The sequence below is a fragment of the Rana temporaria genome, chromosome 1 (assembly GCF_905171775.1).
Source record: "Rana temporaria chromosome 1, aRanTem1.1, whole genome shotgun sequence".
NCBI classification, from domain to species: Eukaryota; Metazoa; Chordata; class Amphibia; order Anura; family Ranidae; genus Rana; species Rana temporaria.
In genome coordinates this window covers 576,334,455-576,360,840 of record NC_053489.1, presented here as the reverse complement: position 1 = coordinate 576,360,840, position 26,386 = coordinate 576,334,455, and the positions used below count along the sequence as shown (strand labels likewise).

At 39.6% G+C, this 26,386-nt stretch overlaps 1 protein-coding gene across 1 annotated transcript in view; it reads right to left on the bottom strand.

Annotated features, from left to right (window-relative positions):
* Positions 1-26,386, bottom strand: part of KDR (kinase insert domain receptor) — a 40,173-nt gene that overhangs the window by 5,593 nt on the left and 8,194 nt on the right. Inside the window, exons 4-25 of the mRNA XM_040334843.1 lie at positions 25,472-25,602; positions 23,987-24,155; positions 23,744-23,883; positions 21,658-21,823; positions 18,350-18,464; positions 18,111-18,265; positions 17,847-18,003; positions 15,931-16,054; positions 14,119-14,227; positions 12,418-12,750; positions 12,164-12,310; positions 10,886-11,017; positions 8,232-8,338; positions 7,696-7,831; positions 6,582-6,686; positions 6,389-6,502; positions 4,913-5,001; positions 3,533-3,686; positions 3,205-3,299; positions 1,392-1,514; positions 1,187-1,298; positions 653-752 (exon numbers count right to left, since the gene is read on the bottom strand). Of these exons, the coding sequence (XP_040190777.1) occupies positions 653-752; positions 1,187-1,298; positions 1,392-1,514; positions 3,205-3,299; positions 3,533-3,686; positions 4,913-5,001; positions 6,389-6,502; positions 6,582-6,686; positions 7,696-7,831; positions 8,232-8,338; positions 10,886-11,017; positions 12,164-12,310; positions 12,418-12,750; positions 14,119-14,227; positions 15,931-16,054; positions 17,847-18,003; positions 18,111-18,265; positions 18,350-18,464; positions 21,658-21,823; positions 23,744-23,883; positions 23,987-24,155; positions 25,472-25,602 (3,013 nt within the window). The remainder of the gene's footprint in view (positions 1-652; positions 753-1,186; positions 1,299-1,391; positions 1,515-3,204; positions 3,300-3,532; positions 3,687-4,912; positions 5,002-6,388; positions 6,503-6,581; positions 6,687-7,695; positions 7,832-8,231; positions 8,339-10,885; positions 11,018-12,163; positions 12,311-12,417; positions 12,751-14,118; positions 14,228-15,930; positions 16,055-17,846; positions 18,004-18,110; positions 18,266-18,349; positions 18,465-21,657; positions 21,824-23,743; positions 23,884-23,986; positions 24,156-25,471; positions 25,603-26,386) is intronic.

Sequence of the window (26,386 nt, the reverse complement as noted above, 5' to 3'; positions counted from 1 at the left end):
CCAGACGCCGTCATTATAGGGCGGCAGATTGCCACGTTCCTGTGAATCACCGTAGCTGTACGGCGGCTCCTTTAAGAGCCATAGCAGCCACAAGGGGACCCGATCCGCATGGCCGGCGGGTGCGATGTCAGCTGGCCACCTGCGATCGTGGGCACGAGAGCCAGAACGGGAATTTATGTGTAAACACACAAATTCCTGTTCTGACATGGGAGGAAGACAGATCGTTTGTTCCTACTAAGTATAATAATATAAAATAATAATATGTTGTATTTTTTTATGATGTTTGATTTTCTTAATTTTTTGCTATAGATCTGTTTTTAAATTCCTTGATTTATCTATTTCAATGTGCTTAAATTTACTGGTCCTGACGAAGCGGATGTTCCACGAAACACGTTGACCTTTTCAGAAGACTTTATGCACAGATCTTTGTAATGTACTATATTGTTAGCAACATGTGTTTTTTTTATACCTTGTAAAATAAAGACAAAATTATTTTAGACATATTGTATGTATTTGGTTTAAAATAATTAGTCTAGGTGGTAAATGCGCACATGGGGGTATATTTAAAGTCCCATTACCCATTTTTCCTCTTTGCCTTTTTACTGTTAGGTCTACCTGATGTTCCTGTGTGCTGTGTGGGAGGGTGACTTACATTTCCACAGTTGCGTAATCTGGAGCTCTCATCCGTGTCCCCTCTTTTAACCTTCTGCAGAAATATTCATCAATCTGGACACCAGGATATGGGGATCCACCTAAAAGAAAGATGTTGGTCATTTAGGACTCATTCAGATGGTTGTGTTGCGCAAATGCGTTTTTGTTTTTTATTTATTTTTCATTTGTTAATGTATATTGTGTTAATTAAAAGTTGAAGAAACCTAATCATTTTCAATATGCTCTCAGTGCACTTCAGTGCACAAAAAAAAAACACAAGCACTATTTGTGGCACATCACATAGTAATCACATAATAATGGCTATGACAGACTGGAGTTGGATCAACTTATTCGAATTAGCCAATACAAATAAAAATTATCTGTAAAGGGTTACAAAATAAATAATTTATAGTACACTATATCCAGCAACTTCTATGATGAATCATTAGGATTGGCATCATGGTCAGATTAACACACGGATTTCCTGTGCATTTATTTTCCTCCGTGAAGGCGGAAATATATTTGTGTGACTCACCTAATGAGAAGATTTCCCATAGCAAGACCCCAAATGACCACACATCGCTTTGTGTTGTGTAGACTCTGTCAAAAATGGTCTCTGGTGCCATCCATTTGAGAGGAAGACGAGCCTTCAGGAGGAAGTTGAGCAGTTAGAAGCAAATAATGAAAAACAAGATAACAGTAGAAAAAAGATATTATATCCTAGAACTCTAATTACTTACATCCCCTTTCCGTACATAATCTGGATCTTTATAGACATCACGTGCCAAGCCAAAGTCGCAGATTTTGACCACATTGTTGTCAGCCAGAAGTATATTACGAGCTGCCAAATCCCGATGAATGCACTGTAAAAACAGCAGTATAGTATTAAACTATTTGTGTCTACAACTTATTGAAATTCTGTTTTAGGCTCGGTTTACACTGCTGCCTCACAAGTCGGATACTATGGTATCCGACTTGTGAGACCCCAAGTCGCATGAAATGTCGAGAGCCATCTTAACTGATACAAAACACTCTGACTTAGGAAAAGGTTTCTGCAATACTTTGGTCCAACTTGGGCGCAATTTAAAGAATTGAAAAGGCTTCTAAATAGCATCCAAGTCGGATCAGGAAGGAAGTCACAGGGCAAATTCGTACGACTGCCACTGCAGCAGTGTGAACCAAGCCTAAGGGGATATTTTGTAGCAATAGCATATTTTATATCAGTTTAAGGATGACTTTCATATACAGTAAAACCTTGGATTACGAGCATAATTATTTTCTGGAAACATGCATGTAATCCAAAGCACTTGTATATCAAGAAATTATGGAATCTAAGATGACTCGTTCCACAACCATTTTTGCAAAAGTCCTTCAGCCTATAGTCCATATAAAAAGATTATAGCAATGGGACTAAAAGGCAACTTCGAGGCAACTTGAGGGAATGCCTGGGTAATCTTCCTGTAATGTCAGATGCAAATCACATCATCTAAGATGAGAATCCAACTTAGGGCTCATGCACACTGCAGCTCAAAAAAAAAGCTGCTTTTACAGACACTTGAGCTTTTATTTCTGCTTTTAGAAGCCTGTCCTTTTTTTGTGCACGTTTTTATTGTGCTTCTTCAAGCTCCTTTGATATTTTTTGAGCATTAGTGTTTTTTTTTTACAAATCCTACTTAAAATCTATGGACACAAGTTGGATAGAAGTCACGTGAAGTAGTACAGGAAACTACATCAGTAGTGACAATTAAGACAGCTCTCATTGACTAAAATGGGACATGACCCTACTCATATTGCAAGAGCTTGCTCGTTTATCAAGTTAAAATTTATAACCCCTGGTCAGGTCAGAGCTGGGAGGAGAATCAGGAAGACATCAGCGAATACTAATTCGCTATTGTCACACAACTGGGTGCGCTGCACCCCGAGCCCACCTTTTTTTGAAGCCTATTAGAGCCTCTGGCTCTAATCACATGCTTCTATTGGAATGCATGCATCCGGTGCCCCACATGTAGATTATGATGGCTGGATGCCTAGGATTAGGAGGGTGGCACCCCTGCACCCTGCATTACGGGCCACCACTGGTTTTAACAATTTCCTACTCTATACAAATCTTAAAGAAAGCTTTAGATATACTTAATTTAGTTTTGGGAGAAGGTCACAAAGCATTTTCAGTGTAACAATTTAAATATAGATCAGGGGAAACTTCCTGGACTTTTCACTGTTCATGATGCTGCACCTGTAAAAATTCTATGTTAGCCCTACATTACAGTGTATGGAATCTTCCAACACCAACAAATGTTGCAGAAACACCAATAGTGAGGTGCTGAGTCTTCCATCAGTATATTCTAGATGAAATTTAATATCATAATACAGTTTGGCTACAGTTCTAAATAATTTGTCTGCTTTCAATTCTGCCAGTGGCTAAAATTTCCATTATAGTAAACTTGATTGATCAGCTATTTGTATCAAGGTCTTTAACATTTAGGTTAACACTGTAAACCAATCATCCAATTACTTTTTTGCTTTAAGTTCTCATAAAAAAAAAGAAGCACCTACTCTACGTGAGGCCATAAACTCCATGCCACGCGCCACCTGGAAGCTGTATGAGATGAGGTCCTCCATGCCGAGCTGGTTCTTGCAAACCTCTTCAACTTGGAATAGGAAAAATCCCATTAGAAATTGCATGCTGTTGACAATCATATAGGCCTCCAACTCTTATTTTGAAATTACTATTAATATTATCATATTGTAAACTTTGAGACCTCTGCCCCATGAGTCCTGAAGGAAATACCCTGTGATGGGTCATAGACTATTAACATCAAACTGAAGGTTTAAAAGTCAAATATAAAAAAACATTGAGCTACGCTATATATACATCTCTTACCTTCTTCTTCCTCCACATCACTCAGAGATTTCTCTTCTGCAAAACCAGAACTAGCTGAGCTCTGGCTGCTGGCAATACTGTCCAGTCTCTTCTTTAGATCCCTAGGTGTTTCCACATAGTGCTGTCTCGCCTGTCTGTACCTCACAGACTTGGTCTGCAAAACAGGAAAATATAGGCTTGTCAGTCAGTAGAGAGAACGGCTTTCAATTTTTGAATATTCAGCTACATTTCTATGTTCTGTACTTTTTACTAAGGTTCACTAAAGTATGTTGTTTACATCAAATTGTATTACTAGGTGAATGGAAGAATATGTGGACACCATAGTGGCCAAGTTCGTTACTCCCAAAGCTTTGTTTCAGGTGGTGTGGAACAGAGGGTCCTACAGGTAGTAGGAACAGAGGGTCCTACAGGTAGTGAGAACAGGGGGTCCCACAGGAAAATAGATATTTACCTTTCACTGATTTTCATCCACAATGCAAAAATATACAGAAAAGTCAATTAGCAAGAGCTTTATCTTAAATTTAGTCTATGTACAATCTCTGGCCAAGCAAGTCCACAGGTGCACACTTAACAGGACCAATACAAGAAACCAGGTGCAACAAACTCAACTGCACAGCACTACTTCTTGTGCTTGAAACATTATTCAAAATAGCATGGGCTCACTGTTCATCCCCACCCTCGCTTGCATTCCACTCAAAGTATCTGTATCACAGATGGGTGGTGTTTGGGTTGGAGGGAATTTATAGCATACAAGTCAATCAAGTAACTCTTATATGATCATATTCCTTCCAAAAGTACCTTAATACTATTAATAGATATATATATATATATAAATTCCCACTATATATATCCATCAAGACAAAACATGTCTCCTTTTTATCCATACCCATACCAAGACAAGAAATGTGTCACATCCCACTCAAAATTCAGGCCTTGTGTATATTGTATCTCATGTAGATGCCCAAAAACAACCTGGCTATACAGCCAAATATTTTTCCCCCCTGTGTAAATGGAATAGGATGCTTTCTGGAACCAAATCAATGAAGTACCAGAATAGAAATAAGTAAACATGGCTTAATTTGGTTAAAATGTTTTAATGGGAATGGAACAGATACCCATTCTGTTTATGTGTATACACATTAATACAGTATCAAAATGTATAAATGTGCCTAGTGCTAAGGCTGCATTAATATGCAAGTTGTTTTTCTACGTAACAGCATTCGGCCTCTTGTCTGTGGGATCAGATGGGCGGAGACAGGAAAGAGGCCAAATAGCAATCCATCTACAGCAATTCAGTACAATAAGCCTAAAACACATAGGAATGTAAACACATTTAATGATTAAAAGAACATGTTGTGTGTTTCATAAACTTATAATTACCTTGTACAGAACAAAGTCATTCCTTTTACTTCTTAAATATGCAGATAGGTTTCCAAATTGGCAGTATTCAACAATTACCATCAGTGGACCTGTAAGAAAGAAAATGCAACTTTTTTTGTATTCTTATACCTCCAATCTGCCCCTCATTCAGATTAGCAATAACTGATAAATCTTCATTGAAAATGACAACCTAATCCCTTCCACTAGTGTTAAGACACCATTATTCTGTGACTTCACCTGACAGGTATCTGCTGCATTTATATAAAAACCCCAAATATGGATTGTAGGAGTATTTTTCAGTCTTTAAAGAATAAAAAGTCGTCCAACAAAGTCTGGCTGACTTCAGTGGTGGTATTTTTTTTTTTTTTGCAGTGATTCAACCCAGTATGTCCAGTTATAGAATGGGAGTTTTAAAATAATTTACATTAAAATTGAGTTCAAGTTACAATGTTTGTTCTTTCATTTGTATGGGGAGGAAAAGACTTTAAAACCTTGCAAGATTATATTCCTGTGTACCCATTGGGTATACTTTTCCCTTGTTTTGTTGTCCTAGTGACAGCAGTCACTGGAAAAAGAAGACACTGGGGAAATATTTTCAAGGAGGATCCAAGCATCAATGAAAACTATTTTCAGTAGAAGGAAAAGCAAAATACAACCAATGTATCCATGGCACTTCAAACCCTGTCTAGTTATTTCATTATGAAAACAATCAATTATTTCTAACTAAATATCCTATTTTTCCATATTTATGTGGAGCCACATGATTACAAAGCCTTTGAGGTATGTCCCTTCTTTTGTGGGCAGTAGGTCTAGAATATTCAAGTGACTGACAATTAAAGCAGGAAGGGAGATACAACCAATTCGCACTATAAGCCCAAGTAAGACTGGGAAGACGGACAGGTTCAAACTGATCCCTGTTGGAGCTACCTCCTGAATTAAAGTGCAGGTGCATTAGAGGACGTGCCCATCTAGCCCAGTACAAATGAATACTCAAGAGGTGGGGAAACTTCCAGGTACTGCCAAGAAAGCTGATTGATTTAATTGGCAGCTACATAGCGTTGTCAGTCTGGCACTGGAGCTCCATTACTAAACAGAGAACTGGCAGCATCAACAGGCAACGTCTATATAATAAAAAAGCTATTAAAACCTGAGCATAGCATAAGGAACAGTTGACAAAGTATTTTCTTTGCTGCCTGTGTCCCTGTTAGATTACTCTTATTTCCTGTCCCATAGAAAGTGATAAGCAGGACAGGGAGCAAAGAAAAATCCTACAATGTGACTCCAAAAGCAATAAAAGCTGAGAGATGTCCTCACACTACCCAACTGTATTAAAAATATTCTGTCTAGAACCAAACTTGAAGCACAAATATTTCTTTATGTCAGGCTACTTCGAGAGTAGGATGGCAGTTGCCCATTCAGCATTGAGAAGGATATAAAAAAAATAGAAAGCTGGTAGACCGAATGAGAAGTCCTCACCTCCTGGTTTGGTGCAGGCTCCAAGCAAGTTCACAATATTCAGATGATTACCAATATGACTGAGGATTTTTAACTCTGACATCAATGCTCTGTATTCACTATCAGTTGCGCCCTCTGTAAAAACAAACATACTGTCATAAAAATATAAAATACACAACATTTTGTTAAGATCGGTAGTGAACTTCAAATCTACCTTTCAGCATTTTCACTGCAACGGTTTTGCAAGTGCCAGTTTTATCGATTCCAAAAGCATCGGCTTCCACAACTTGCCCAAAAGCCCCACGACCAAGGGGTTTCCCTGTGTGATGCAAGATATTATAAATGAGAATTAATTATAAGGAAGGATTTCAGCCTTACGGAGTCAATGTCATCAAAATAATGAATCTAAGTCATGTCAAACAGGAATAAATGCTGAATTTGTTGTATGTGGGATAGACTCATAGCTCTGAAATGCATAGCATTGTGGTCTCAGAGGTATCACTGTTTGTAGAATCTGATATGAACAGTGGAATAATTTACTAAAGGAATATAGACTATTGATTAAGCAAAGCAAATGTTCATTGAGCTTAGTAAATAATAGATTATATTATTTCAATCGATCAATTATGTACTGGCAAAAGAAATTTTCCAGTAACTCTCCTTGAACATATTTCAACAGATTCACCTTATTAACTATCACTCTTTTCAAAGTTAAAAGGCACCAAGTGAACAGACTCTACTACTGTAGTAAATCAAACCCATGGTGCGTATACTCAAAGTGGTTGTAAAGGCACAGAATCCATGAAGGTAAAAAAACTTTTGTGCAGCAGCCCCCTAGTATTTACCTGAGCCCTCTCTCGATCCAGCGATGTTCACAAGAGCCTTGCCTCTCCAGGGACTCGCACTCCTGATTGGCTTTTGGCAGCAGCAGGAGCCATTGTCAATCACAGCCAGTGAGCCAATCAGGAGATGGAAGGGCGGGGGCCGAGCCACGTCTATATGTGTAAATGGACAGAATACAGTAATGCAGCTGGGAGGATTCATTCATCCACCTTTATTGTGTGGATTGGGGAATCTGTTCTTTTATTTTTTTTGATCAGCCGTCTGGCTGATAAAAAAAAAAGATTTGCCTATGGCCAGTTTAACATTTCGATATTTTCCCATGTTTGAGTGTTCTTTTTTCCCCCCAAGAGATTTGGTTTATGGTGGGCATCATAATATACATTTTTCTGATGAGCAAGAATTTTATGGATGAGTCAATATTTTCCACGGTATTGATGTGCTTATTGGCTAGTTGTAGTAATTATAATAACAATACAATATCCTACCTAAATTGAGGCGATCTCTTGGAAACTCCCAATGTACTGCGTCATAGAGTAGTCTTTCACACTGTTCATCAAGTGGTACTTCACTAGGGTCCATAATTATAGATAAATAACCAGCCTTGAGTTCCCCTTCATCGGGCTGGAAACACACAACACATCTGGTTAACTTTCCATAACAGTGAAATAAATGACAAAATAATGCCTCTTTGTGCCACTACTGTATAATACTGAAGAAACAGGGCCACAATAGTTCAGTTCTATAGTCCCACACATTTCCCAAAGAGTGTTCACACGGATCATAATGAATTTATTTTTTCATAACAAGAAAAGAAATGCCCTGGAATGTTTTATTTATGGGCAATTGCAATTAAAACCAAATTAATACATCCTTAGTAAATCATGGAATAGTTTGGCATTGAAAGGGAAAATGTGTCTGTTGACATAATTACAATGGGAAGGACAAGAAACAAAGGGCTGGCAGTCAGTTTTCATTTGTCATGCCAGGCAAATACTAATGGACAGTAGAGAATTTTGATTACCCTCTTTACGGTCCGGAGGATGATTACAAGAAGCATCCAAAAGAACAAGGCAATCACACCGGTGCCAACCAGAATAATGAGCTCCAGATTTGTTTTCTCTTCAGAGCCTGGGGAAGAAACAATTGGACATTTGACAGTTTATGACAGCTCTCTGTTTTAGGGTAGCTATAAAGGCATCAAACACAGTCCATTAAGTCTGAGCAAGGAGGACTACTGAGGAAAATGAGGCAAGCTATGTTGGTTCCACAGAACATTTCTCCTGTTTGAAGAGTTTAGCATTGCATGGGGTTTACTAATAGTCTAGATTTTAATGTCCTAGTTCTAGTCCTGCACAGTCCCATCTAGCATGGCCTTCCAGCTGCTGTTAAGAAAACGTAAAAAACAACCAACTTCCATTAATAACCACTTATGAAAAAATTATGAAATATTTATTAAAGTTTTTGTAAGGCCAAAATTGTATACGTTTTTTATTTCGCAATTTTCTCTGTTTGTCCTGGTGACTATTGTCAACAGGACTGAAAGTAAACTAAAATTAAAAATTTGAAGTTCTCACTAGAACAGGAATAGAGGGGACATTTTCCATTAGGGACACTTGTCACAGTGAGAACTCTCAAAGAGGGGATTTCCCTCGCTCCTCTTGAATTAAGAGGACATGAAATTAAATCTCCTAATGGGAAAAAAGATGACAAAGCAAAAAATCTTCCCTACAAAAATGTAAAAAAAAGTTTTTGCCTAATTTATGTACAAACATTGCACCCTATAATCGCCTTACCCTAGGCTTACCTGCCTGTACTGAAATTATTTTCTTTGATTTTACTTCCTTTGTGCCTTAGAAGCTGAAGCATGTCAAGCAGAGACATGTCCCAACTTAAGGACCTTTCACATGGGCTTTCCGATCAGATCCACATGTCAGATTTTTAGGCGGAGCTGATCGGGCCCTCCATTCACTCCTATAGAGTGGGGGATGTCAGCAGTCACATGTTCGCTGACATCCGCCGATATCTGATCTGATCCTGTCTGTGAAATCCAGACGGATGGTGACCCTATTTTCAGTCCATCTAGCGCATGGGTCTTCAAACTACGGCCCTCCAGTTGTTCAGGAACTACAATTCCCATCATGCCTAGTCATGTCTGTAAATGTCAGTGCATTACAAGGCCTCATGGGATGTGTAGTTCTACAACAGCTGGAGGGCCGTAGTTTGAGGATCCCTGATCTAGTGGATCGGATGGGATCAGATGAAAACAGACAGGTGGTCCGTTTTCATCAGATCACCCATAGAGGAGAGCAGAACTCTGACAGGTCTGTCTCTGCACAGTGAGTGAAGACGGACCGCCCGTGTGAAAGGACCCAAAGGACATCCAACATTATCTAGCTCTACCTTTCCAAACTAAGACCCCTTTCACACATGCTTTTAATTTGTTCAATTTACATGCATCTGTTGATGGATGAAAAACTGACTTCAATGCATCTCTATGGAAAAATGGGTGTAAATGGATGATCATCAATTTACATCACTTTATACCGGTATCTGTCAAGATTGGTTTTATGAAACGGATCAAAGCTCTATTTGTCGTCCATAAAAAACAGATCAGACCAAAAACAGACAAACAGTCCATTTTCCATCAGTTTTTGCATTGGCAGTGGATGTAAAAAAACTGATGAGCAGCTGGTGAAAAACTGATGAGTAGCTGATGAAAAACACATGAAAACTACATCTGTTTTTTCTGTGAAAAGATGTGAACTGATCTGAACTGATGAAATGAATGGTCTGCAAGTGTGAAAGGAGCCTAAAGTCTCGTACACACGACTGTTTTTCCCGGCAAGAAAACTGCTGGGAGAGCTTTTTACTGTGAACACCAGGCGTGTTTCGCCGGGAAAACTGCCAGGAATCCTGGCGGGAAAAATAGAAAATCTGCTTTCTATTTTCCCGCCGGGATTCCCAGCGTTCTTTATTTCCCGAAAGATTTACTACACTTGCCAATAGAAAACACTGCAAGGCAGTGCCGAGGGAGCATAAGCCCTGTACACACGGCCGGGATTCCCGGCCAAAGCTCTTCCCGCAGTATTCCCGTTGAGATTCCCGGCAGACTTTATACCGCTGGGAATCCCGGCCGTGTGTACAGGGCTTTACTGTGTTGGCCCTTCCCTTTCATTCATTCACTGGATTTTAGATATTTCCAAAAGCTCCACCCAAGAACCAGACCACAGCTTGCATCAAAGCTCCTAAAATGAGTACTGGGACAGGGTTCTGCAGGAAGGTATGTACAGCACCCTGCTGACTGTAAGTTTGAAAAGCTCTGTCTTACGTCTATGGGTGGTCTCTGGAGACAATATTGTCAATGCAATGTTGATCTATAAGTGAAATACATTGATTTTTTTTAATTAATTATATCCTGTCAATAAACATGTGGCTTATTGCTAAAATGTTGGAACATTCTTGAAGATTGATGTGAATAAAAATAACGTCAAAATAATAATAAGCACAGTCTGTCTTTACATTGATGAGGGGAAGTCAACACAGGAAAATATCTATATATTTATAAATAAATATATATATATATATATATATATATATATATATATATATATATATATATATATTCAGAGAAAGAGAGAGAGAAATTATATTATTATTTTATGAATCAGTACATACCATTCACTGTAAAGTACATTTCTGCTTGTGCACAACCCAAATCGTTGCAGGCTCGGCAGGAATAAAACCCTTCATCTTGTTTTCTTACACGTTGTATAGTCAAGGTTCTGTTACGGTCCCTTAATATAACCCCTAAAAATGAGGAACAAAATCATTTGGGTATAGTGATGATTCTGAGGCTCAATACTCAACACTTTTTAACTGAGCGAAGAATGGTTAGAACCTCTGTAAGATTTTTTGTTGCTATCTGTGTACCCATTGGGGGACTTCACTTCACTTCCTGTGTGATGGACTTCTGAATAGTCTGAAGTTTATCTAAAGCCATTTTTTTAGGATGGGCAGGGTGGTGAGGGATTAGAGCCTCTGTCATATTTTTATTGCTTTCTGTATTCTCAATGGTGTGATTCCGTCTTCTCTCCTTAAAGTGATATTTAAGGCAATTTTTTTAAAAGTAACAAACATTTCAGTGTTTTTTCACAGGGCAGCCCAGATCCTCCTCTTCTCAGCTCACCTACCGGTGCTCCGGTTCCCTCCCTTCTGCCTAGTGCCCCCAGAGCAAGCAGCTTGTAATGCAACACCAAAGCAGGCTCGCACCCCAACCGCTGCACTGCATGTCCATTCACACACAGAGCTGCGGCTTGCCCACCCCCCCCCCCCATCTTCTCATTGGCTCACTGCCTCTGGCTGACAGCAGAGGAAGCCAATGGTTCCCTCTGCTGTCTCAGCCAATGAAAAGTGAGAGTCCCCAGAGAGCCTAGGCTCTCGTGCGCATTGCTGGATAGTCATGGAGTTCAGGTAAGTATTAGGGGGGCTGGGGGGGCTGCTGCACAAAGAAGGTTAAAAAACCTTGAGTCTTTGGAACCACTTTAACTGGAATGGCCTATAGTTAGGGGCCTTAATGAGGGGAACTCTAAAACATTGATCTCTGGATAGCATCTTCGAATGGGGACACTTACTTCAGTGACAACTGTCTAAGGATTTCCCTTACTTTGGAGAGATCTTATACTTCCTGCCGTGTCTCTAGATATGAAGTGGAGGAAAATCTTCCCATTGACATCAAAATAACAAAAAAAAAGTCAGGGATTTTAACCATTCTCTAATCTATCCAAAATTAATCACAATTATTGTCAGCCAGATATTGTGTTGGGTAATGACACTCCAGTCATTCATTTGAGGATGGACAAATATCTCCCTACCCATTGTTCTAATGGAGACACCTGCCTGTGTAATAAATGAATCTGATATCTTTTGATGAGATTATTTTTTATGTTTTGTTACCTGAGTCTCCAACCAGAGCATGGGAATTTTTGAACCAAACGATCCTTGGATCAGGAGTACCAGCGGCTTGGCAGCGCACCTCCACCGTCTCACTAATATTGGTAGTCTGATTCTTCAGTTCAGGGGAAATGAAGGGAACTTTCAGTGCTGTGTGAAAACAGCAAAATGTAAGATACAATGCAGCACATTCATGTACTTTTATTATTTGCATATAAATACAAATGTGTCTCTTTTATTACAAATGAAAGTATTACCAAGAATGTTTATTTCTGTGGTAGAACATTCAGTCTTCTGCATCTTCCTATTATATGCCTTACACATATAGACACCCTGGTCACGCCAAGAGATGTCTTGTAAATACAGCTCCGAGGTGATATTTACTCCATCTGTATCCACAATGGTGGAATCCATTTCCATTTTACTGAAAGCATTCAAGTTTTCACAGCTGACTTTTAAGCCTGGTCTAGCAGAGCGCAACTTGAACCAGGTGGGCTTCTCATATGTATCTCTATCAGCGTTGCATCTGAGGGTCAAGTTGTCCCTTTCGGTGAGCTTGCCTTCAGGGCTCATGCTGATGCTAAGCTCCCCTGAAAGACAAAAAATATCAGTAGTCATATTGCATTGTGCTGACAAATGAAAGTGAAATTTGATTATTTGATTTTGGTTACTATATTGTGTATCATTATTATATTATTGTAAATCGTTATTGCTCCTTGAACTGCCTTATCAAAAAAAAAAAAATGCATGCCATAATTTTAAGTCAGCAGACATCTCAGACATTGCTCACTGTCTGTGAATATTCTGATGCCCCATACACACGATTGGAATTTCCAATGGCCTAAAATCCGATGGAATTTTTCGTCTGAATTCCATTCAAGCTGTCTTGCATATACTCTGTCAGACCAAATTCCGACCTTCTAAAACGCGGTGACGTAAAACACTACGACGAGCCGAGAAAAATGAAGTTCAATGATTCCGAGAATGCGTCGACTTGATTCTGAGTATGCGTGGGTTTTTTTTTCTCCATTGAAGTTGCACACAGACAATAGGAATTTCCATCTGACTTTTTTCATCAGAAATTCCGATCGTGTGTACGCGGCATAAGGCTGAGCGCCTACTACACCGACCAAAAGACACCTATTACAATTACCACTGATCTCTACTTTACCACCTGCATTAACTATGTGTATTATTATGCACTCCATGGCAATTGGAACATTGGTCCTAAGTGGGGAAAACCTTCTTTGACTAAAAGATAACTGACCATAGATTGAACAATTTTTTAGCTGACCCACTAAATTAACGGGAAATGTGAATGACTGCCTTTTCGAAAAACGAAATAAAAATTCTAAAAACTCTTTATCATTCTGTTTACATATGCTACTGATGTAGTATATTTTACAAAGATGTCGCAGCAAATCCCCATCCCACTACCATGGGTATTTGTCATAAAATATCTAATTAATTTTGGTCTGCAGAGAATGATTTTGCATTATCTTGGAAAACCAGTTTTTTCCTTGCCAGGTTATTAGATTTCTAATTCTATCAGTTCTGTACATGAAGGCAATTAAGTGATGTACAAGTTCACTGAATCTTTGCCTGATCAGATAAATAAACATTCCATCTATGGCCAGTAGGTAACATACCTGGAAATTCATATTTCATATGTGGGATCATGACTGGTCTCACTATAATGTCTATTAATCCCTATAACAATTGTATAGTGAAACTATATAACAAGATCTAAAAGAACACTGACAGAGGGGCATTTTATCCAAATTCTGCAAACTACTGTTTGTTTCAGGTACCAGATCAGGTAAAAGTGAATTTTTCTTGCTATAAATAAACCCAAGACTGATTGCCATAAATACACTTTACATTTTTTTATAACCTCAAAGATTCATCAAGAATAATGGAAATTACCGGTAAATACGGTAGTTTTCTTCTAAACTTACGTGTAACAAGGAAAGCAACAATATGTTCATCTTTTCCAGCTTCATTTGTTGCTGTACATTTGTAAATTGCAGAAACATTAGCTGCTGCAATAAACAGCTTACTCACAGTCTAAAGAAAGGATACAAAAGCTGGGTATTAGTGATGCAGATATTTTATAAAGAATTATGTTCTCAAGTTACTTTAAAGCTCCAGACAAGCAGCTAAATACCCAGATTTATATATCTATCTATACATCTATCTACCTATGTATCTATGTATCTATCTATCTATCTATGTATCTATCTATCTATCTATCTATCTATCTATCTATCTATATATATATATATATATATAAATATATATATTCACTGCATATGGAAGCCATTTAACAGCTAAATTATTTGCATTCCCTATCCTGACATTACTTTCCTTGTGATAGTTGTAGACTATAGCAAGGACAGGGCCGCCATCAGGGGGGTACAGGCAGTACACCTTTAAGGGGCCCGGAGGTCCCCAGGGGCCCGAATGGCAACCCCCCTTTTTTTTAGGGGTCCGGAGGTTCCCAGGGGCCCGGAGGCCCACAGTGCCCCAGATGGCAACCCCCCTTTTTTTATTTATTTTTTATATATATATTTTTTTTATATTTTTTATTTCTTTTATTTTTTATTTATTTTTATATATAATATTATTATTATTATTAATATTATTATTAAAGGGCCCAGAGGTCCCCAGGGCCCCGGATGGGGATATATATATATATATTATTAAAGGGCTCAGAGGTCTTTTTTTTATTTTTGTTTATATAAATATTTTTTATTATTTTTTTATTAAAGAGCCCAGAGGTCCCCAGGGCCCTGGATGGCAACCCCCTTTTTTTATTTTTTATAAATGTTTTTTTTTTGTGTGTGACTGTTGCTGTATAAGGGGGGGTGGGGACAAGAACTTGATACTATATTTATTTCAGTTATAGTTTCAATAATGATTTATTAATAACTACCTAGCTGCAATAATCTGTGCCTTTATATCTGCTTGGAGCTTAAAGTAGAAGTTCAGCATAAAACTTCCAGTCATTTCCCAGCCGTTGTTGGCTTTCTCCTGTACACAGCTTATGCCGCTGGAGACCGCACCGGAGAGGCTTCAGAAAAGGTATGTATAGCGATTTTTGGTTTACATGGTTAGATAGGTTAGTTTTAGATTGTGGCTGCAAGTAGATTTAAAGATTTTTTTTTTAGGCTGAACTTCCACTTTAACAGGCATAGGAGAATTTGATTATACAGAAACTCACATGAGCTTTGTTTCTTTGAACACATAAATCCACTATTCAATGAACGTTGTCCTTATTGCTGCCTAGGACATAGCATTACAATATTATCTTAGTCATCTATACCTTTTAAACAAAGATGAAACAAGGAGACGCATTATCCCATATACTATATTATGTTATGTTTTCCCTAATTTTAAGTACGAAATTGATTGCATGCACAGAAGCAACTACTGCACATCATTGCTTAGGGTAAATTTCTTGATGGTAATAACAGTTGACCATCCAGTGGACCATTCCTATGCAACACCATTCTACACTGCGAGAGTGCGTGGCAGTGTGACAACATAGGAAACATTTAGGAGACAGGAAGAAAATGTTGTCGATGTGGCGGTCACCAGGTATAATTTTAATGAACGTTGCAGATTTAAAAAGATTAAAAATACTTTTGTTAATGCTTTTATGAGTGATAAAATGTACCTATAAATTTAAAATTACCCTTTTTCTCCCTTGTTGCCCTTTTATAGCATACCAAAAATACAATTATTATATCATTTAAAATTAGATTCACCTTTATTTTTCCTTCTATGACATCTGTATTAGTTTTATGCATCTCAACTGTATTGCCTGCATGTTTGTCCAGAATATTCCTCCAACTTGGGCAGCTGTAAGTATTCCTCTTTTCACTGTGCACTCTGAATAAAAGGAAATGCAGACCTTTTAATAACACAAGCATTAATCAGCATACATAACAAAGATCTATAAAACAAAGGACACTCAAGCATTATGTGGCACTCTAGATCAATGGAGCATGTGAAGATCAATACATGGTAAATAAATAGTATTATCCGGGTGAAAAGGTGAACAGCCAACATCCTTTCCAAAATTAGATCCAATATTTGGATGGGAGGAAGCAGAGGCGGGCTCTCATAGAAAATAGAAAAAAAACAGGTTCATTCATAAGTTCTTAATTCTACACGTGAAGCTAAATAGAAGAGCCATATATGCCTCCTAAAAAACTTTTTCTGTGGGATGGTAGGAAGTGCTATGGTTCCAAAGGAAGATGCTAAAGGAAGTCATCTGGTCAACAACAGCAGGAAAGCGGAATGCTCTGGTCTCCAAAGCAGGAAGCCTGAGCCTCTGCTGGGGTCTGATAAGGGAAGCCGTGTGGGCTTAGCACAAGATCCTTGTCTGTCATCTGTGCATCAATCAGCACGTTTCCTCTGGGATGGCCTTTCACCCAGATAACATTAAGAACTGCAAGCCTAATTATGACTACAAACTACTGTACCAAAGTAGATATGATAAAATGTTCATTCAGAAAGGAGTATCTATGAGTTGATCAGAAAGAGATCCATTACATTAGCGATCTCTCGGTTGGGAGTGTGCCAACTCTGTAATACCACTTAGTTGAGTCAATCTTAAGAGCATCAGAAGATGCCTCTATCATCATTAACAATATTAAACCCTTCATGACCTTCCATTTGGCTTGGGAATAGCTAGCCTAAAGTGGTTCTAGAGGGTAGACATTTTTTATCTTAAGACATTCCCTGCATTAAGGAAAAAATGTCCCAGTGTTTGTATTATTCCCACACCCCCTCTGTATACTTTCCTGAGTCCTATATCGAGCCAGCACTGTGCCCATCTGCAGCTCTCTCCTCTCTCTGCCCTCACAGAGGCAACAGCAGGAGCCATTGGCTGCTGTCAAATAAATCCTGTGAGCAGAGAGCTGGGCCTGGGGGGGTTGAGCAGCACTGTGTAAGTCAATAGACACATACAGTCTTGCTCGGGATGGAGCCCAAATCTGCACCACCCTAGGAAGCAGTTACCTATGGTGGCACATCAGGAAGAGGAAAACACAGGGCCATTTCTCCTTTAAAATAACCAACAATGTATACTTACCTGCTCTGTGCAATGGTTTTGCACAGAGCAGCCCCAATCCTCCTCTTCTTAGGTGCCCAGCTGAGGCTCAGGGCTACCACCGAGTGCCCCCAAAACAAGCCACTTGCTATGGGGGCATTCGTGTATGCTCATTGGTTGTGATTGACAGCAGCAGGAGCTGTATCGAGATCAGACTCGGGTAAGTATTAAGGGGGAATAAATAAGAGGGAGGAGATGATGGACAGCCGCACTCCAATAAAGTGTAAAAATGTGTGCCTTTTATTCCAGTAAAACAAAAACTACAACCTGGTTGTAGTTTTCGTTTTACAGGAATAAAAGGCCCCATTTTTTACACTTTATTGGAGTGCGGCTGTCCATCATCTCCTCCCTCTTATTTATGCTTTGTGCATTGCCTGCACCCATCGGGTTTTGAACCATACTCACCACTGAAGTGCATTTGTCTGGAGCGGCGATTTTCTTTCTCTAAGTATTAAGGGGGGTAGTGGGGGGGGGGGCTGCATACTGAAGGTTTTTTAAACTTATGCATAGAATGCAACAACTTTAAAGGGGAACTTTATATTTATAGGACCTGAGCAGTTTACTTACTGAGATGATGAGATGCATTCGTCCAGCAGCTGCCATGTCCACTGGATGTTAACTGGTGCTGGAATCCCAGATGCAGTACAAGTTAGGGTAGAACGTTTGCCAAACTTAATTGATTCCACAGAAGTAGATACTGCCTTTTCACATATGTTTGGAGGGACTAGGAAGAAAAATAAAGTGGGTTTTATTTTCTCTTTTTACCTTTTTACATTTTTCTTCCTAATAAAACATTTTTCTACTTCTTTTCTTTGGGAAGAATTAACTCACCGTGCACAATGAGCTGGAAACTGTACTTCTCATTATCCTTTGTCCGTGGGTTAGTAAGAACAACTGTATAATTGCCAGAGTCCCTTTCACTGCATTCATTGATAGACAGCAGGTATGGCGTTTTGTGATTGTGAAAGAGTTTACCATTTTTAATCCTGTAAGAAAGGCACGGCAATATTACTTTTTGAATGAAACATATGAGCGCTTTTCGGAAAAGGATTTCAGGAAAAAACTCTTACCATTTGGCCTCAGGATCAGGAAATGCTGTAAATTTTACTGGTATCTTGACACGATCTCCAGATTTCACTATGAACACCTTCTCCGTGTTGTCATCAATTAATATAAAGGGTTTTTCTGAAAATACATTTGTTTAGCAGATCAACCATGCTGCACTTTATACTACAGTGTGAAAGTTCTACTAAAGTCACCTGATCAAATCATAAAACAATTAACAAAATGTAAAACAGGTATTAAACTGAAAACCTGAGCTGAGAAACAGATTTATATTTTATTTTTTCTAAAGTGCTTTTTTTTATTACTAGGCATATTACATGTGGATGTGGAAATCACGTTCAACTATCTAATGTTTTATGTTTTGGCTGGAACAATGTAGGTTGCAATCTCCTGCTGGGTCTTTATTGTTTTTTGTAACCCTGGATAGTAGCTCTCTGCCTACATCAAACTCTAATGTGACAGCCATGGGTCTGCTGTGGGCTGAGTTTCCTGGTTTCTCTAACCAGAGTGCTTCCTTTTTGAATTCCTATGGAAAATCCAGCAATACCATAATGTTCAAGTAAACCCCAGCTAGGCTGGAAAGTAGAGAGTCTCTGTTTGAGTTAATGGCATAACTATAGCCATACCACACCGTTAGGGTGACCACATGTCCCGCATTTTGCAGGTCTGTCCCGGGCACATTCATTTCAGGACAATACAGTGTCCCGGAATGAAACTGACACAGCCAACCCCCCGGACCAATCTGATGCCCCCAAAAAAGGCCGCCACATCACCGCTTTACACACTGACAATACTTGGCAAGGAATGCCTGGAGGAGCACAATCCCGCCCCCTGCTTGTGATTGGAGAAATCATAAATCCATAGTCCAATCACTGTGCTGTGATTCATTACAGCACAAGCTGATTTTTGGGAAGGGAGGGTGTCCCTGAATGGTAGTTTGGAAATGTGGTCACCCTACACACCGTATGACTGACATGGGGCAAACTTGCATAGAATGCCCAAAACTTTCTGGCAGTGATATATGCAGGTAGATATAGCATTCAGCATACATTTGAATTAAATTAATGTATATAAAGTCTAAGAACCTTTAGTAAGTGTGACATAGGCCTTCCAAAAGCCTGCATGGCTGTAGTATGAATAGGTCTGTAATAGGACTAGTCTAAGGAACCCAATTTTTAAATGCTGACATGCATGTTTTGTCATTCTGTGCACATTCATGGGCCAAAGAATGCATCTATGTTTTCAATGCACCACAAGTCAATGCATGTGATTGTTCCTTTATGCACTGCAACATGATGCTGGTTAGATTCAATTGTTTTGAGCACAAAAAGCAGAAGGAAACAAGCATGCAGTCTATTGCACATACACTATGGGTGAGATTTACTAAAACTGCAGCACTCCAAATCTGGTGCATGGTCTATGGCTTCTAAAGTCAGCCATAGACTGTTCTACTTTTGGCCAGTTCAGAAGGAAACGACCGAGATTCAAACCACCTATGACCAGGCTGCTTGCGATTAATCGATCTACTTGGGTACAACCAGAATTTTAGGATGCAATTATTGTCAGCCCCCCCCCCCCCCCCCATTGCATGGATCTAATAGCTCCAATGGAGGGATTCCCCCATCAACGCTGACTGTGTTGATGGGGTATTCAAGTGATTTTCTTTCCTGCAACTGTGGTATCAGGTATTTCTATGGCCAGGTTAACTTCAGCTTGTTAAATGATGCTTTAACAAAAAAAAAACTGGAAGCTGATTGGCTTCTATGCATAGCTGCACCACATTTTACACTTTCCCGTTTTAGTAAATCTCCCCCTGTGTTGCAATGCATGCTGCGATGTGAGCAGTAATTCTTATGGGCCCTTAAGCTAAATGAAAACATGCAGGCACAATAAATAAATATAAATGTCAACAATAAATACAATTAAATGTTTAAAGGGGTTGTAAAGGAAAAAAAAAAATTTCATAATAAGCATCCTTTACCTGCAGACATTCCTCTTTTCACTTCCGCATTGTTCGTTTTTGATCAGAAGTTGCTCTATTTCTTCTCTGTTCACTTCCTGCTTGTCTGATTGTTACTCACCACAGTGAAGGGAGGCTTTACTGCGGTGGTCAGTAACGTGCTCACCCCCTCCTGGGAACTACATCTGTGCGGAAGGACGCTCTCTACAGGTGTGAATTACTGGGCGTGCCGCAATGCATACTGGGAAATGTAGTTCTTACATGAACGAGCGCGGCAAACCAGGAAGTGAATGAGAGAACAGAAACTAGAATGCCGGAGGTGATATAGATGAAGGAATTTAATAGGTATTTATTAGTTTTTTAACAAAATCATTACACTAATCTATCTGTCTACCTTGCAGACATTAATTTTAGCACAATTTTTTTTTCCTTTACAACTCCTTTAATTTTCTACAAATGTTAGGACAGCATACAAATATTAGGACAGCATATTAATTTTGAAAGAGGCTAAAAAAATAAATGACTCCTACAGAACACCACAAGGCTCCTCCATGTCTAATGGTATGTACCTGTAAGGGCCCTTTCCCACATACGGATCCGTACCTTTCTTATCCGCTTGCTCTGCGGGGATCACTCCGTTGATCCCCGCTGAGCAGGCAGATGACAGGGCGGTCCCTGCACACTGTGCGGAGACCGCCCTGTCAGATCTCCACTCTCCCCTATGGGGGAATCGGATGAACACAGTCCGTCTGTCCGCGCCCACCCGATCTGCTTTGCAGACGGATGGAAAAATAGGATTTTCCTCCGTCTGCAGAGTCGGACCATAGCGGGGACCGATGAGATCGGGTGTCAGCGGATGTTCACCCGCTGACACCTGCTATCTCATAGGGATACATGTATGTCCGTATTTCATCCAAAAACGGATTGATGAAATACGGGAAATACTGTCCGCAAGTATGAAAGGGCCCCACATGTGTTGGGATGCCATTAGAAATGTATGTTTACTAGGTGTCCACGTGTCAAAGACCAATAAATATACATCCACATAAATCTACATCTATAAATATACAGTTTACAGGTCCCAAATAACCAGAAAGTCCAATAAAAATATATTAGCTTACAAGGTGAACTTCCAATTTTAACATAACTAAAGACCTCAATCAGATGACCCTGAACAGTGCAGCAGCTCGGGAGAGCAAACACGATTTCCGAGTCTGTATGAGCAAGCTAGAGCTTCCCAAGGAAACAGGCCCCAATCCATGCCCTAGCGGCACAGCTGGTCTTATATAAATCCAACCCAGGCAATAGCCAGGACTGTGGCTCTGAGGAGAAGTGACATTATAAAGTACTCACCATACACAATGACTGTGGTGCTGTTAGTCTTATTCATTCTTGTTGTATCTGCTGTGCAGCTGTAATTCCCTCCATCGCTCAAAGTTACCTCGTCTATGGTTAGTGTACTTAACTGTTCCGTTTCGCTCGGTGCAGAATTGAGTTTACCTTGCGCAACTCCATTATCCTAAAAACAAAAACATCATACCCTTTACTTCAGTCATGTTCTAACACAAAGGAATACAACCGTACTTTTTTTTTTTCATAGAGTAACTACCGGAAATTTACGATCAGCCCTCTTTTTTCCAGCTTTGTCTTACAAGGTGTCAAAAACAAAAGTTAGCTGCTAATGATGGTAAAGACTCCAATGCTGGGACATGTCCCTTGCTCTATTGTATTAGTAAAACTCTGATCAATAATTACAATGTATTTGAACCTAAAGCTGGACACAGATGGGTCAAAATTAGGCCAGTTCACCAGGGACTGACTGCATTTTGCTCCATGTGTGGTTGCTCTAACGATTGATTTTCTGTTGAGCAGCCTTGTTGGAAATATTTTCTTGATGAGCCAAAGGGCTGCAACCGCTGTTCAGTGTATTCTGATAGCAAGTGCAAACTACAAATGCAAAGTGCACTTGAAATTGCACTTGGAAGTGCAGTCGCTGTAAATCTGAGGGGTAGATCTGAAATTAGGGGAAGCTCTGTTGATTTTATTATCCAATTATGTGTAATCTAAAATGCTGTTTTTTATTTTCCTTGCATGTCCCCCTCGGATCTCCAGCGACTGCAATTCCAAGTGCACTTTCAGTGCAGTTTCAAGTTAGGTAAAGGTAAATCCACTGTGCACTACAAGTGCACTTGGAAGTCGCTGTAGATCTGAGGGGACCATGTAAGAAAAATAAAAAACTGCATTTTTGCTTGCACATGATTGGATGATAGAATTTAGCAGAGCTTCCCCTCATTTCAGATCTGCACCTGCAGTGCACTTGTGGTGCACAGTGAATTTGCCTTTAGTAGATCAACCCCAATGTTTCAGTGGGGAGGATTCCTCTAACCAACTCAATTGTGTGCATTTAATTACCATTCTTTTTTTTTTCTTTTAGCCCACCGGCTGTAGCAAAAAAAAAAAAATCCATCTATGGCCAGCCTAAGAAAACAGGTAACATCTATCTAAATTACATTAGCGAAACAAACAAAACAAAAAAATTAAATAAAAATCACATGAAAATGCTCACGCTTAAGTGTGAGGCCTCGTACACACGACCGAGAAACTCGACGGGCGAAACACATTGTTTTCCTCGTCGAGTTCCTTGTTAGGCTGTCGAGAAACTCGACAAGCCAATTTTCTCTATTCCCGTCAAGGAAATAGAGAACATGCTCTCTTTTTGGCTTGTCGAGTTTCTCGACAGTTTCCTCGACGAAAATGTACACACGACCGGTTTACTCGGCAAAAAAATATCTCCCAGCAAGTTTCTTGCTAGTTTTTGCCGAGAAACTTGGTCGTGTACACGAGGCCTCAATCCACGTATATGTCCAATACTTGTGGAACTTGTGGAACTAGTCACATACACACACAGACAATGATGGGTAATGAGAACATCCAGAAGATGACTATTCTGATGGTGCATATGAACATTTTTTAGTCTTTACAAATTTTTTAAACTACAGGCAAAACATTTTTCTTTAGTTTTGGATAGAGTGGAGAGGGACTGGAACACCTATCAGGCTTTTATTGCTGTGTTCCTTGATGGGCAATTAACACACTCTTCTGTGTTGTTTATTACGACCACCAAAAATGAAAAAAAAAATCCCATATTTTGGGTCGTCCCCAGTACAGGAATATATGGGAAATCTTCTAACAGAGGACACTAGTTCTGGTAACAAAAAAGAGATCCTCTCACTATAGAGGAATTTGTCACTTCCTGTTTTGGCTATGCTACAGGAAGGAAAGGGAAATCTCCCCCAATAGTACACAGGCAAAAAAATGCCAGGGGTTATAATCCTCCCTTACTCTATCCAAAATGAACAAATACGTTTTGCATTTAGTTCTATTTTAAGGCGTGAAAAAACAAACAAAAAACTATACACTAAGTAACAACTATAATTACCATCATTGAAGGATAGTCCCAGCTGAATTGGGCTCTGACATTTAATGGCATGTGAGCTTTGCAGGTTATTTCCAACCTGTCCCCCACAGCCAGTTTGATCTGAGGATATGGATTCATTGACAGTCTATAGATCATATACTCTGAAAAAAAAAAAAAATATGAATAATTATTAATTAATAATACTGGAGAACAAATGATAGCTTGTGTATGGTTGTTACTGAAGAGCTGCTGAATTGTTCTTACCTAGAACTACAATAATAAATCTGTGGGATCTGTATGTTTCTCCATTGACAGCTGTCTCACAGAAGACCATATCCGCAAACCTCACCAATCCACTGGAGATAGTAAACCCCTTCTGATAATGCCACTGAATATTGCGTCCATTGGGAACAAACGTGTTGTCTGCATACTTCTAAGAAATAAGCATTGTTCATTATTTACATGATCTCACTGAATGTATTATTTTCTAACTGGTCACACCTAGTTCAGAGATAAAGCGGGAACATATTTTATGATATATACACAATAGTCTGAAAGAAGATTTGGAAAATTTGAAGCATGTCTAAGTACATGCATACAGATACAATAAAGTAGCTAAACAGCTTAGCATGGAAGAGGGTCTCAAAATAAAACCTAAAATTTAAAAATAAATTATTTTTGAAAATTGATAACAAATTTTTCTGATTTACACCCAGCAAGTAAAGCTACTGAATCAAGCTTTACATACAACAGAGGTATGTAGGCTACCCCCTGCGTATCCTCTTAGGCAAACCCCCCCCCCCTACTCCCGGCCAATATGGTCGCTTCTCCTCTCTGCCAATTGGACCTTAAGACCTGCTTTCTGATTGGCCGGGACGAGAAGCAGGAAGACAATAGCGCAGATTTATTCACTACTGTCACATAAGTGGGTGAGCCCACCCTTTTTTAAAGCTAATTAGAGCCTCAGTCTCTAATCACGTGGTTAAAAAAAAACAACATAGAAATCCATGAATCATATGCTCTGCATGTACAGTAGATTTGGGGCCGGACGTATGGATTAGGGGGCGGCCCCTCTGCACCCCTAATAGAGCGGCCGCCACTGGAGTTCAGGGTATAGCAAAAATAATAATTTCCCTCTACCTTCACTTAATAAGATTAATGTGGGAAATTCAATTTTTTATACTAATAACCAATAAATATTTTTACACTATTTTAATTCCCCAAACATCATATACTTTCAACTGATATAAGTTTTTTTTTTTTATTATTCAAATAAAAAATGGGTTATACCTACCTGCTCTGTGCAATGGTATTGCTCAGAGTGGTCCCTTACTTTTGCTTCTGAAAATCCCCTGCAGGCGCTGTCTGCATCTCCCTGCCCCGGGTGCCGCCTTAGCAAGACATGCGCTATGTGGTCAAACGTGCGGCCATAGACACACACACAAAGCTCTGGAAAAGCCATGCCCTCAAGGGCGGCCCCAGCTTCCAGAAACCACAGCGGTCAGTCACAAATCCATGTCCTTTCTAGCAGCGTTGTTGGATGGGGAGGAGGGGGAAACTGTTGGAACACGCTGCTTAGAATCCAAGGGATGCATTTGAACAGCACCAAGTCCTAAATGTGCTTGGGCCCCTGGACCTTTACATACTATGAACAATTTTTTAATGATAGTTCTTCTTTAAGCTACTTAATAGACACCATAAAATCCATAATTCCATAGTCAACATAAAACGTGTTAGTGTGTCGCTTACCGTACGCAGAGTCATGTTGAGATCAGGTCTTGAGGCCAGGCATGGTATGGTGACAGATTCATTGCTGGAAGCAGTGCCATGGATGGTCACAACAATAGGGGTATCATTTGGCACAAATGGAGATTCCTGGTCTAAAGATGACATTACATTGTTTTTACAAATGTTACTTTTTTGTGGTATTTACTACAAATTTTCATCTGTGTGATATTACTAGTTCCTAGTTAATGGGTAGATTTCATTAGAGTATTCAGAACTGATAGACTAATCCCCTGCATCAGACACAAGTCTACAAATTTGAAGTTGAAATTAGAGTGAATGTAAACAATCATATTGTATGTCTGACTACTAGATTTTCATATTCTGTCTACAGAAACTGTGCATTGCTGTAAACACTAATAGGTAGATTCAGGTACCTATGCCTAACTTTGCGGCGGCGTAGCTTAAGGCATTTAAGCTACGCCGCCATAAGTTAGCGAGGCAAGTACATGATTCACAATGTACTTACCTGCTAAGTTACGGCGGCGTAGCCTAAATCAGCGGGCGTAAGGGCGCCTAATTCAAATGTGTTTGAGGGGGGCGTGTTGTATGTTAATGGGGCTTGACCTTACGTTTTTTACGTTCTCTGAGAACTGCGCATGCGCCGGGCGCCTACATTTCCCAGTGTGCATTGTGGCTAAGTACACCGCACGGGCCTATTGATTTTAACGTGGACGTAAACAACGTAAATCCCCATTCACAGACGACTTACGCAAACGACGTAAAAAATTCGAATTTCGACACGGGAACGGCGGCGATACTTGACATTACTATTCCAATAGGGCCTAGCTCTAACATTACGCGGCCTATCTCTTACGTAAACGGCGTAAAAGTACTGCGTCGGCCGGGTGTACGTTCGTGAATCGGCGTATCTACTCA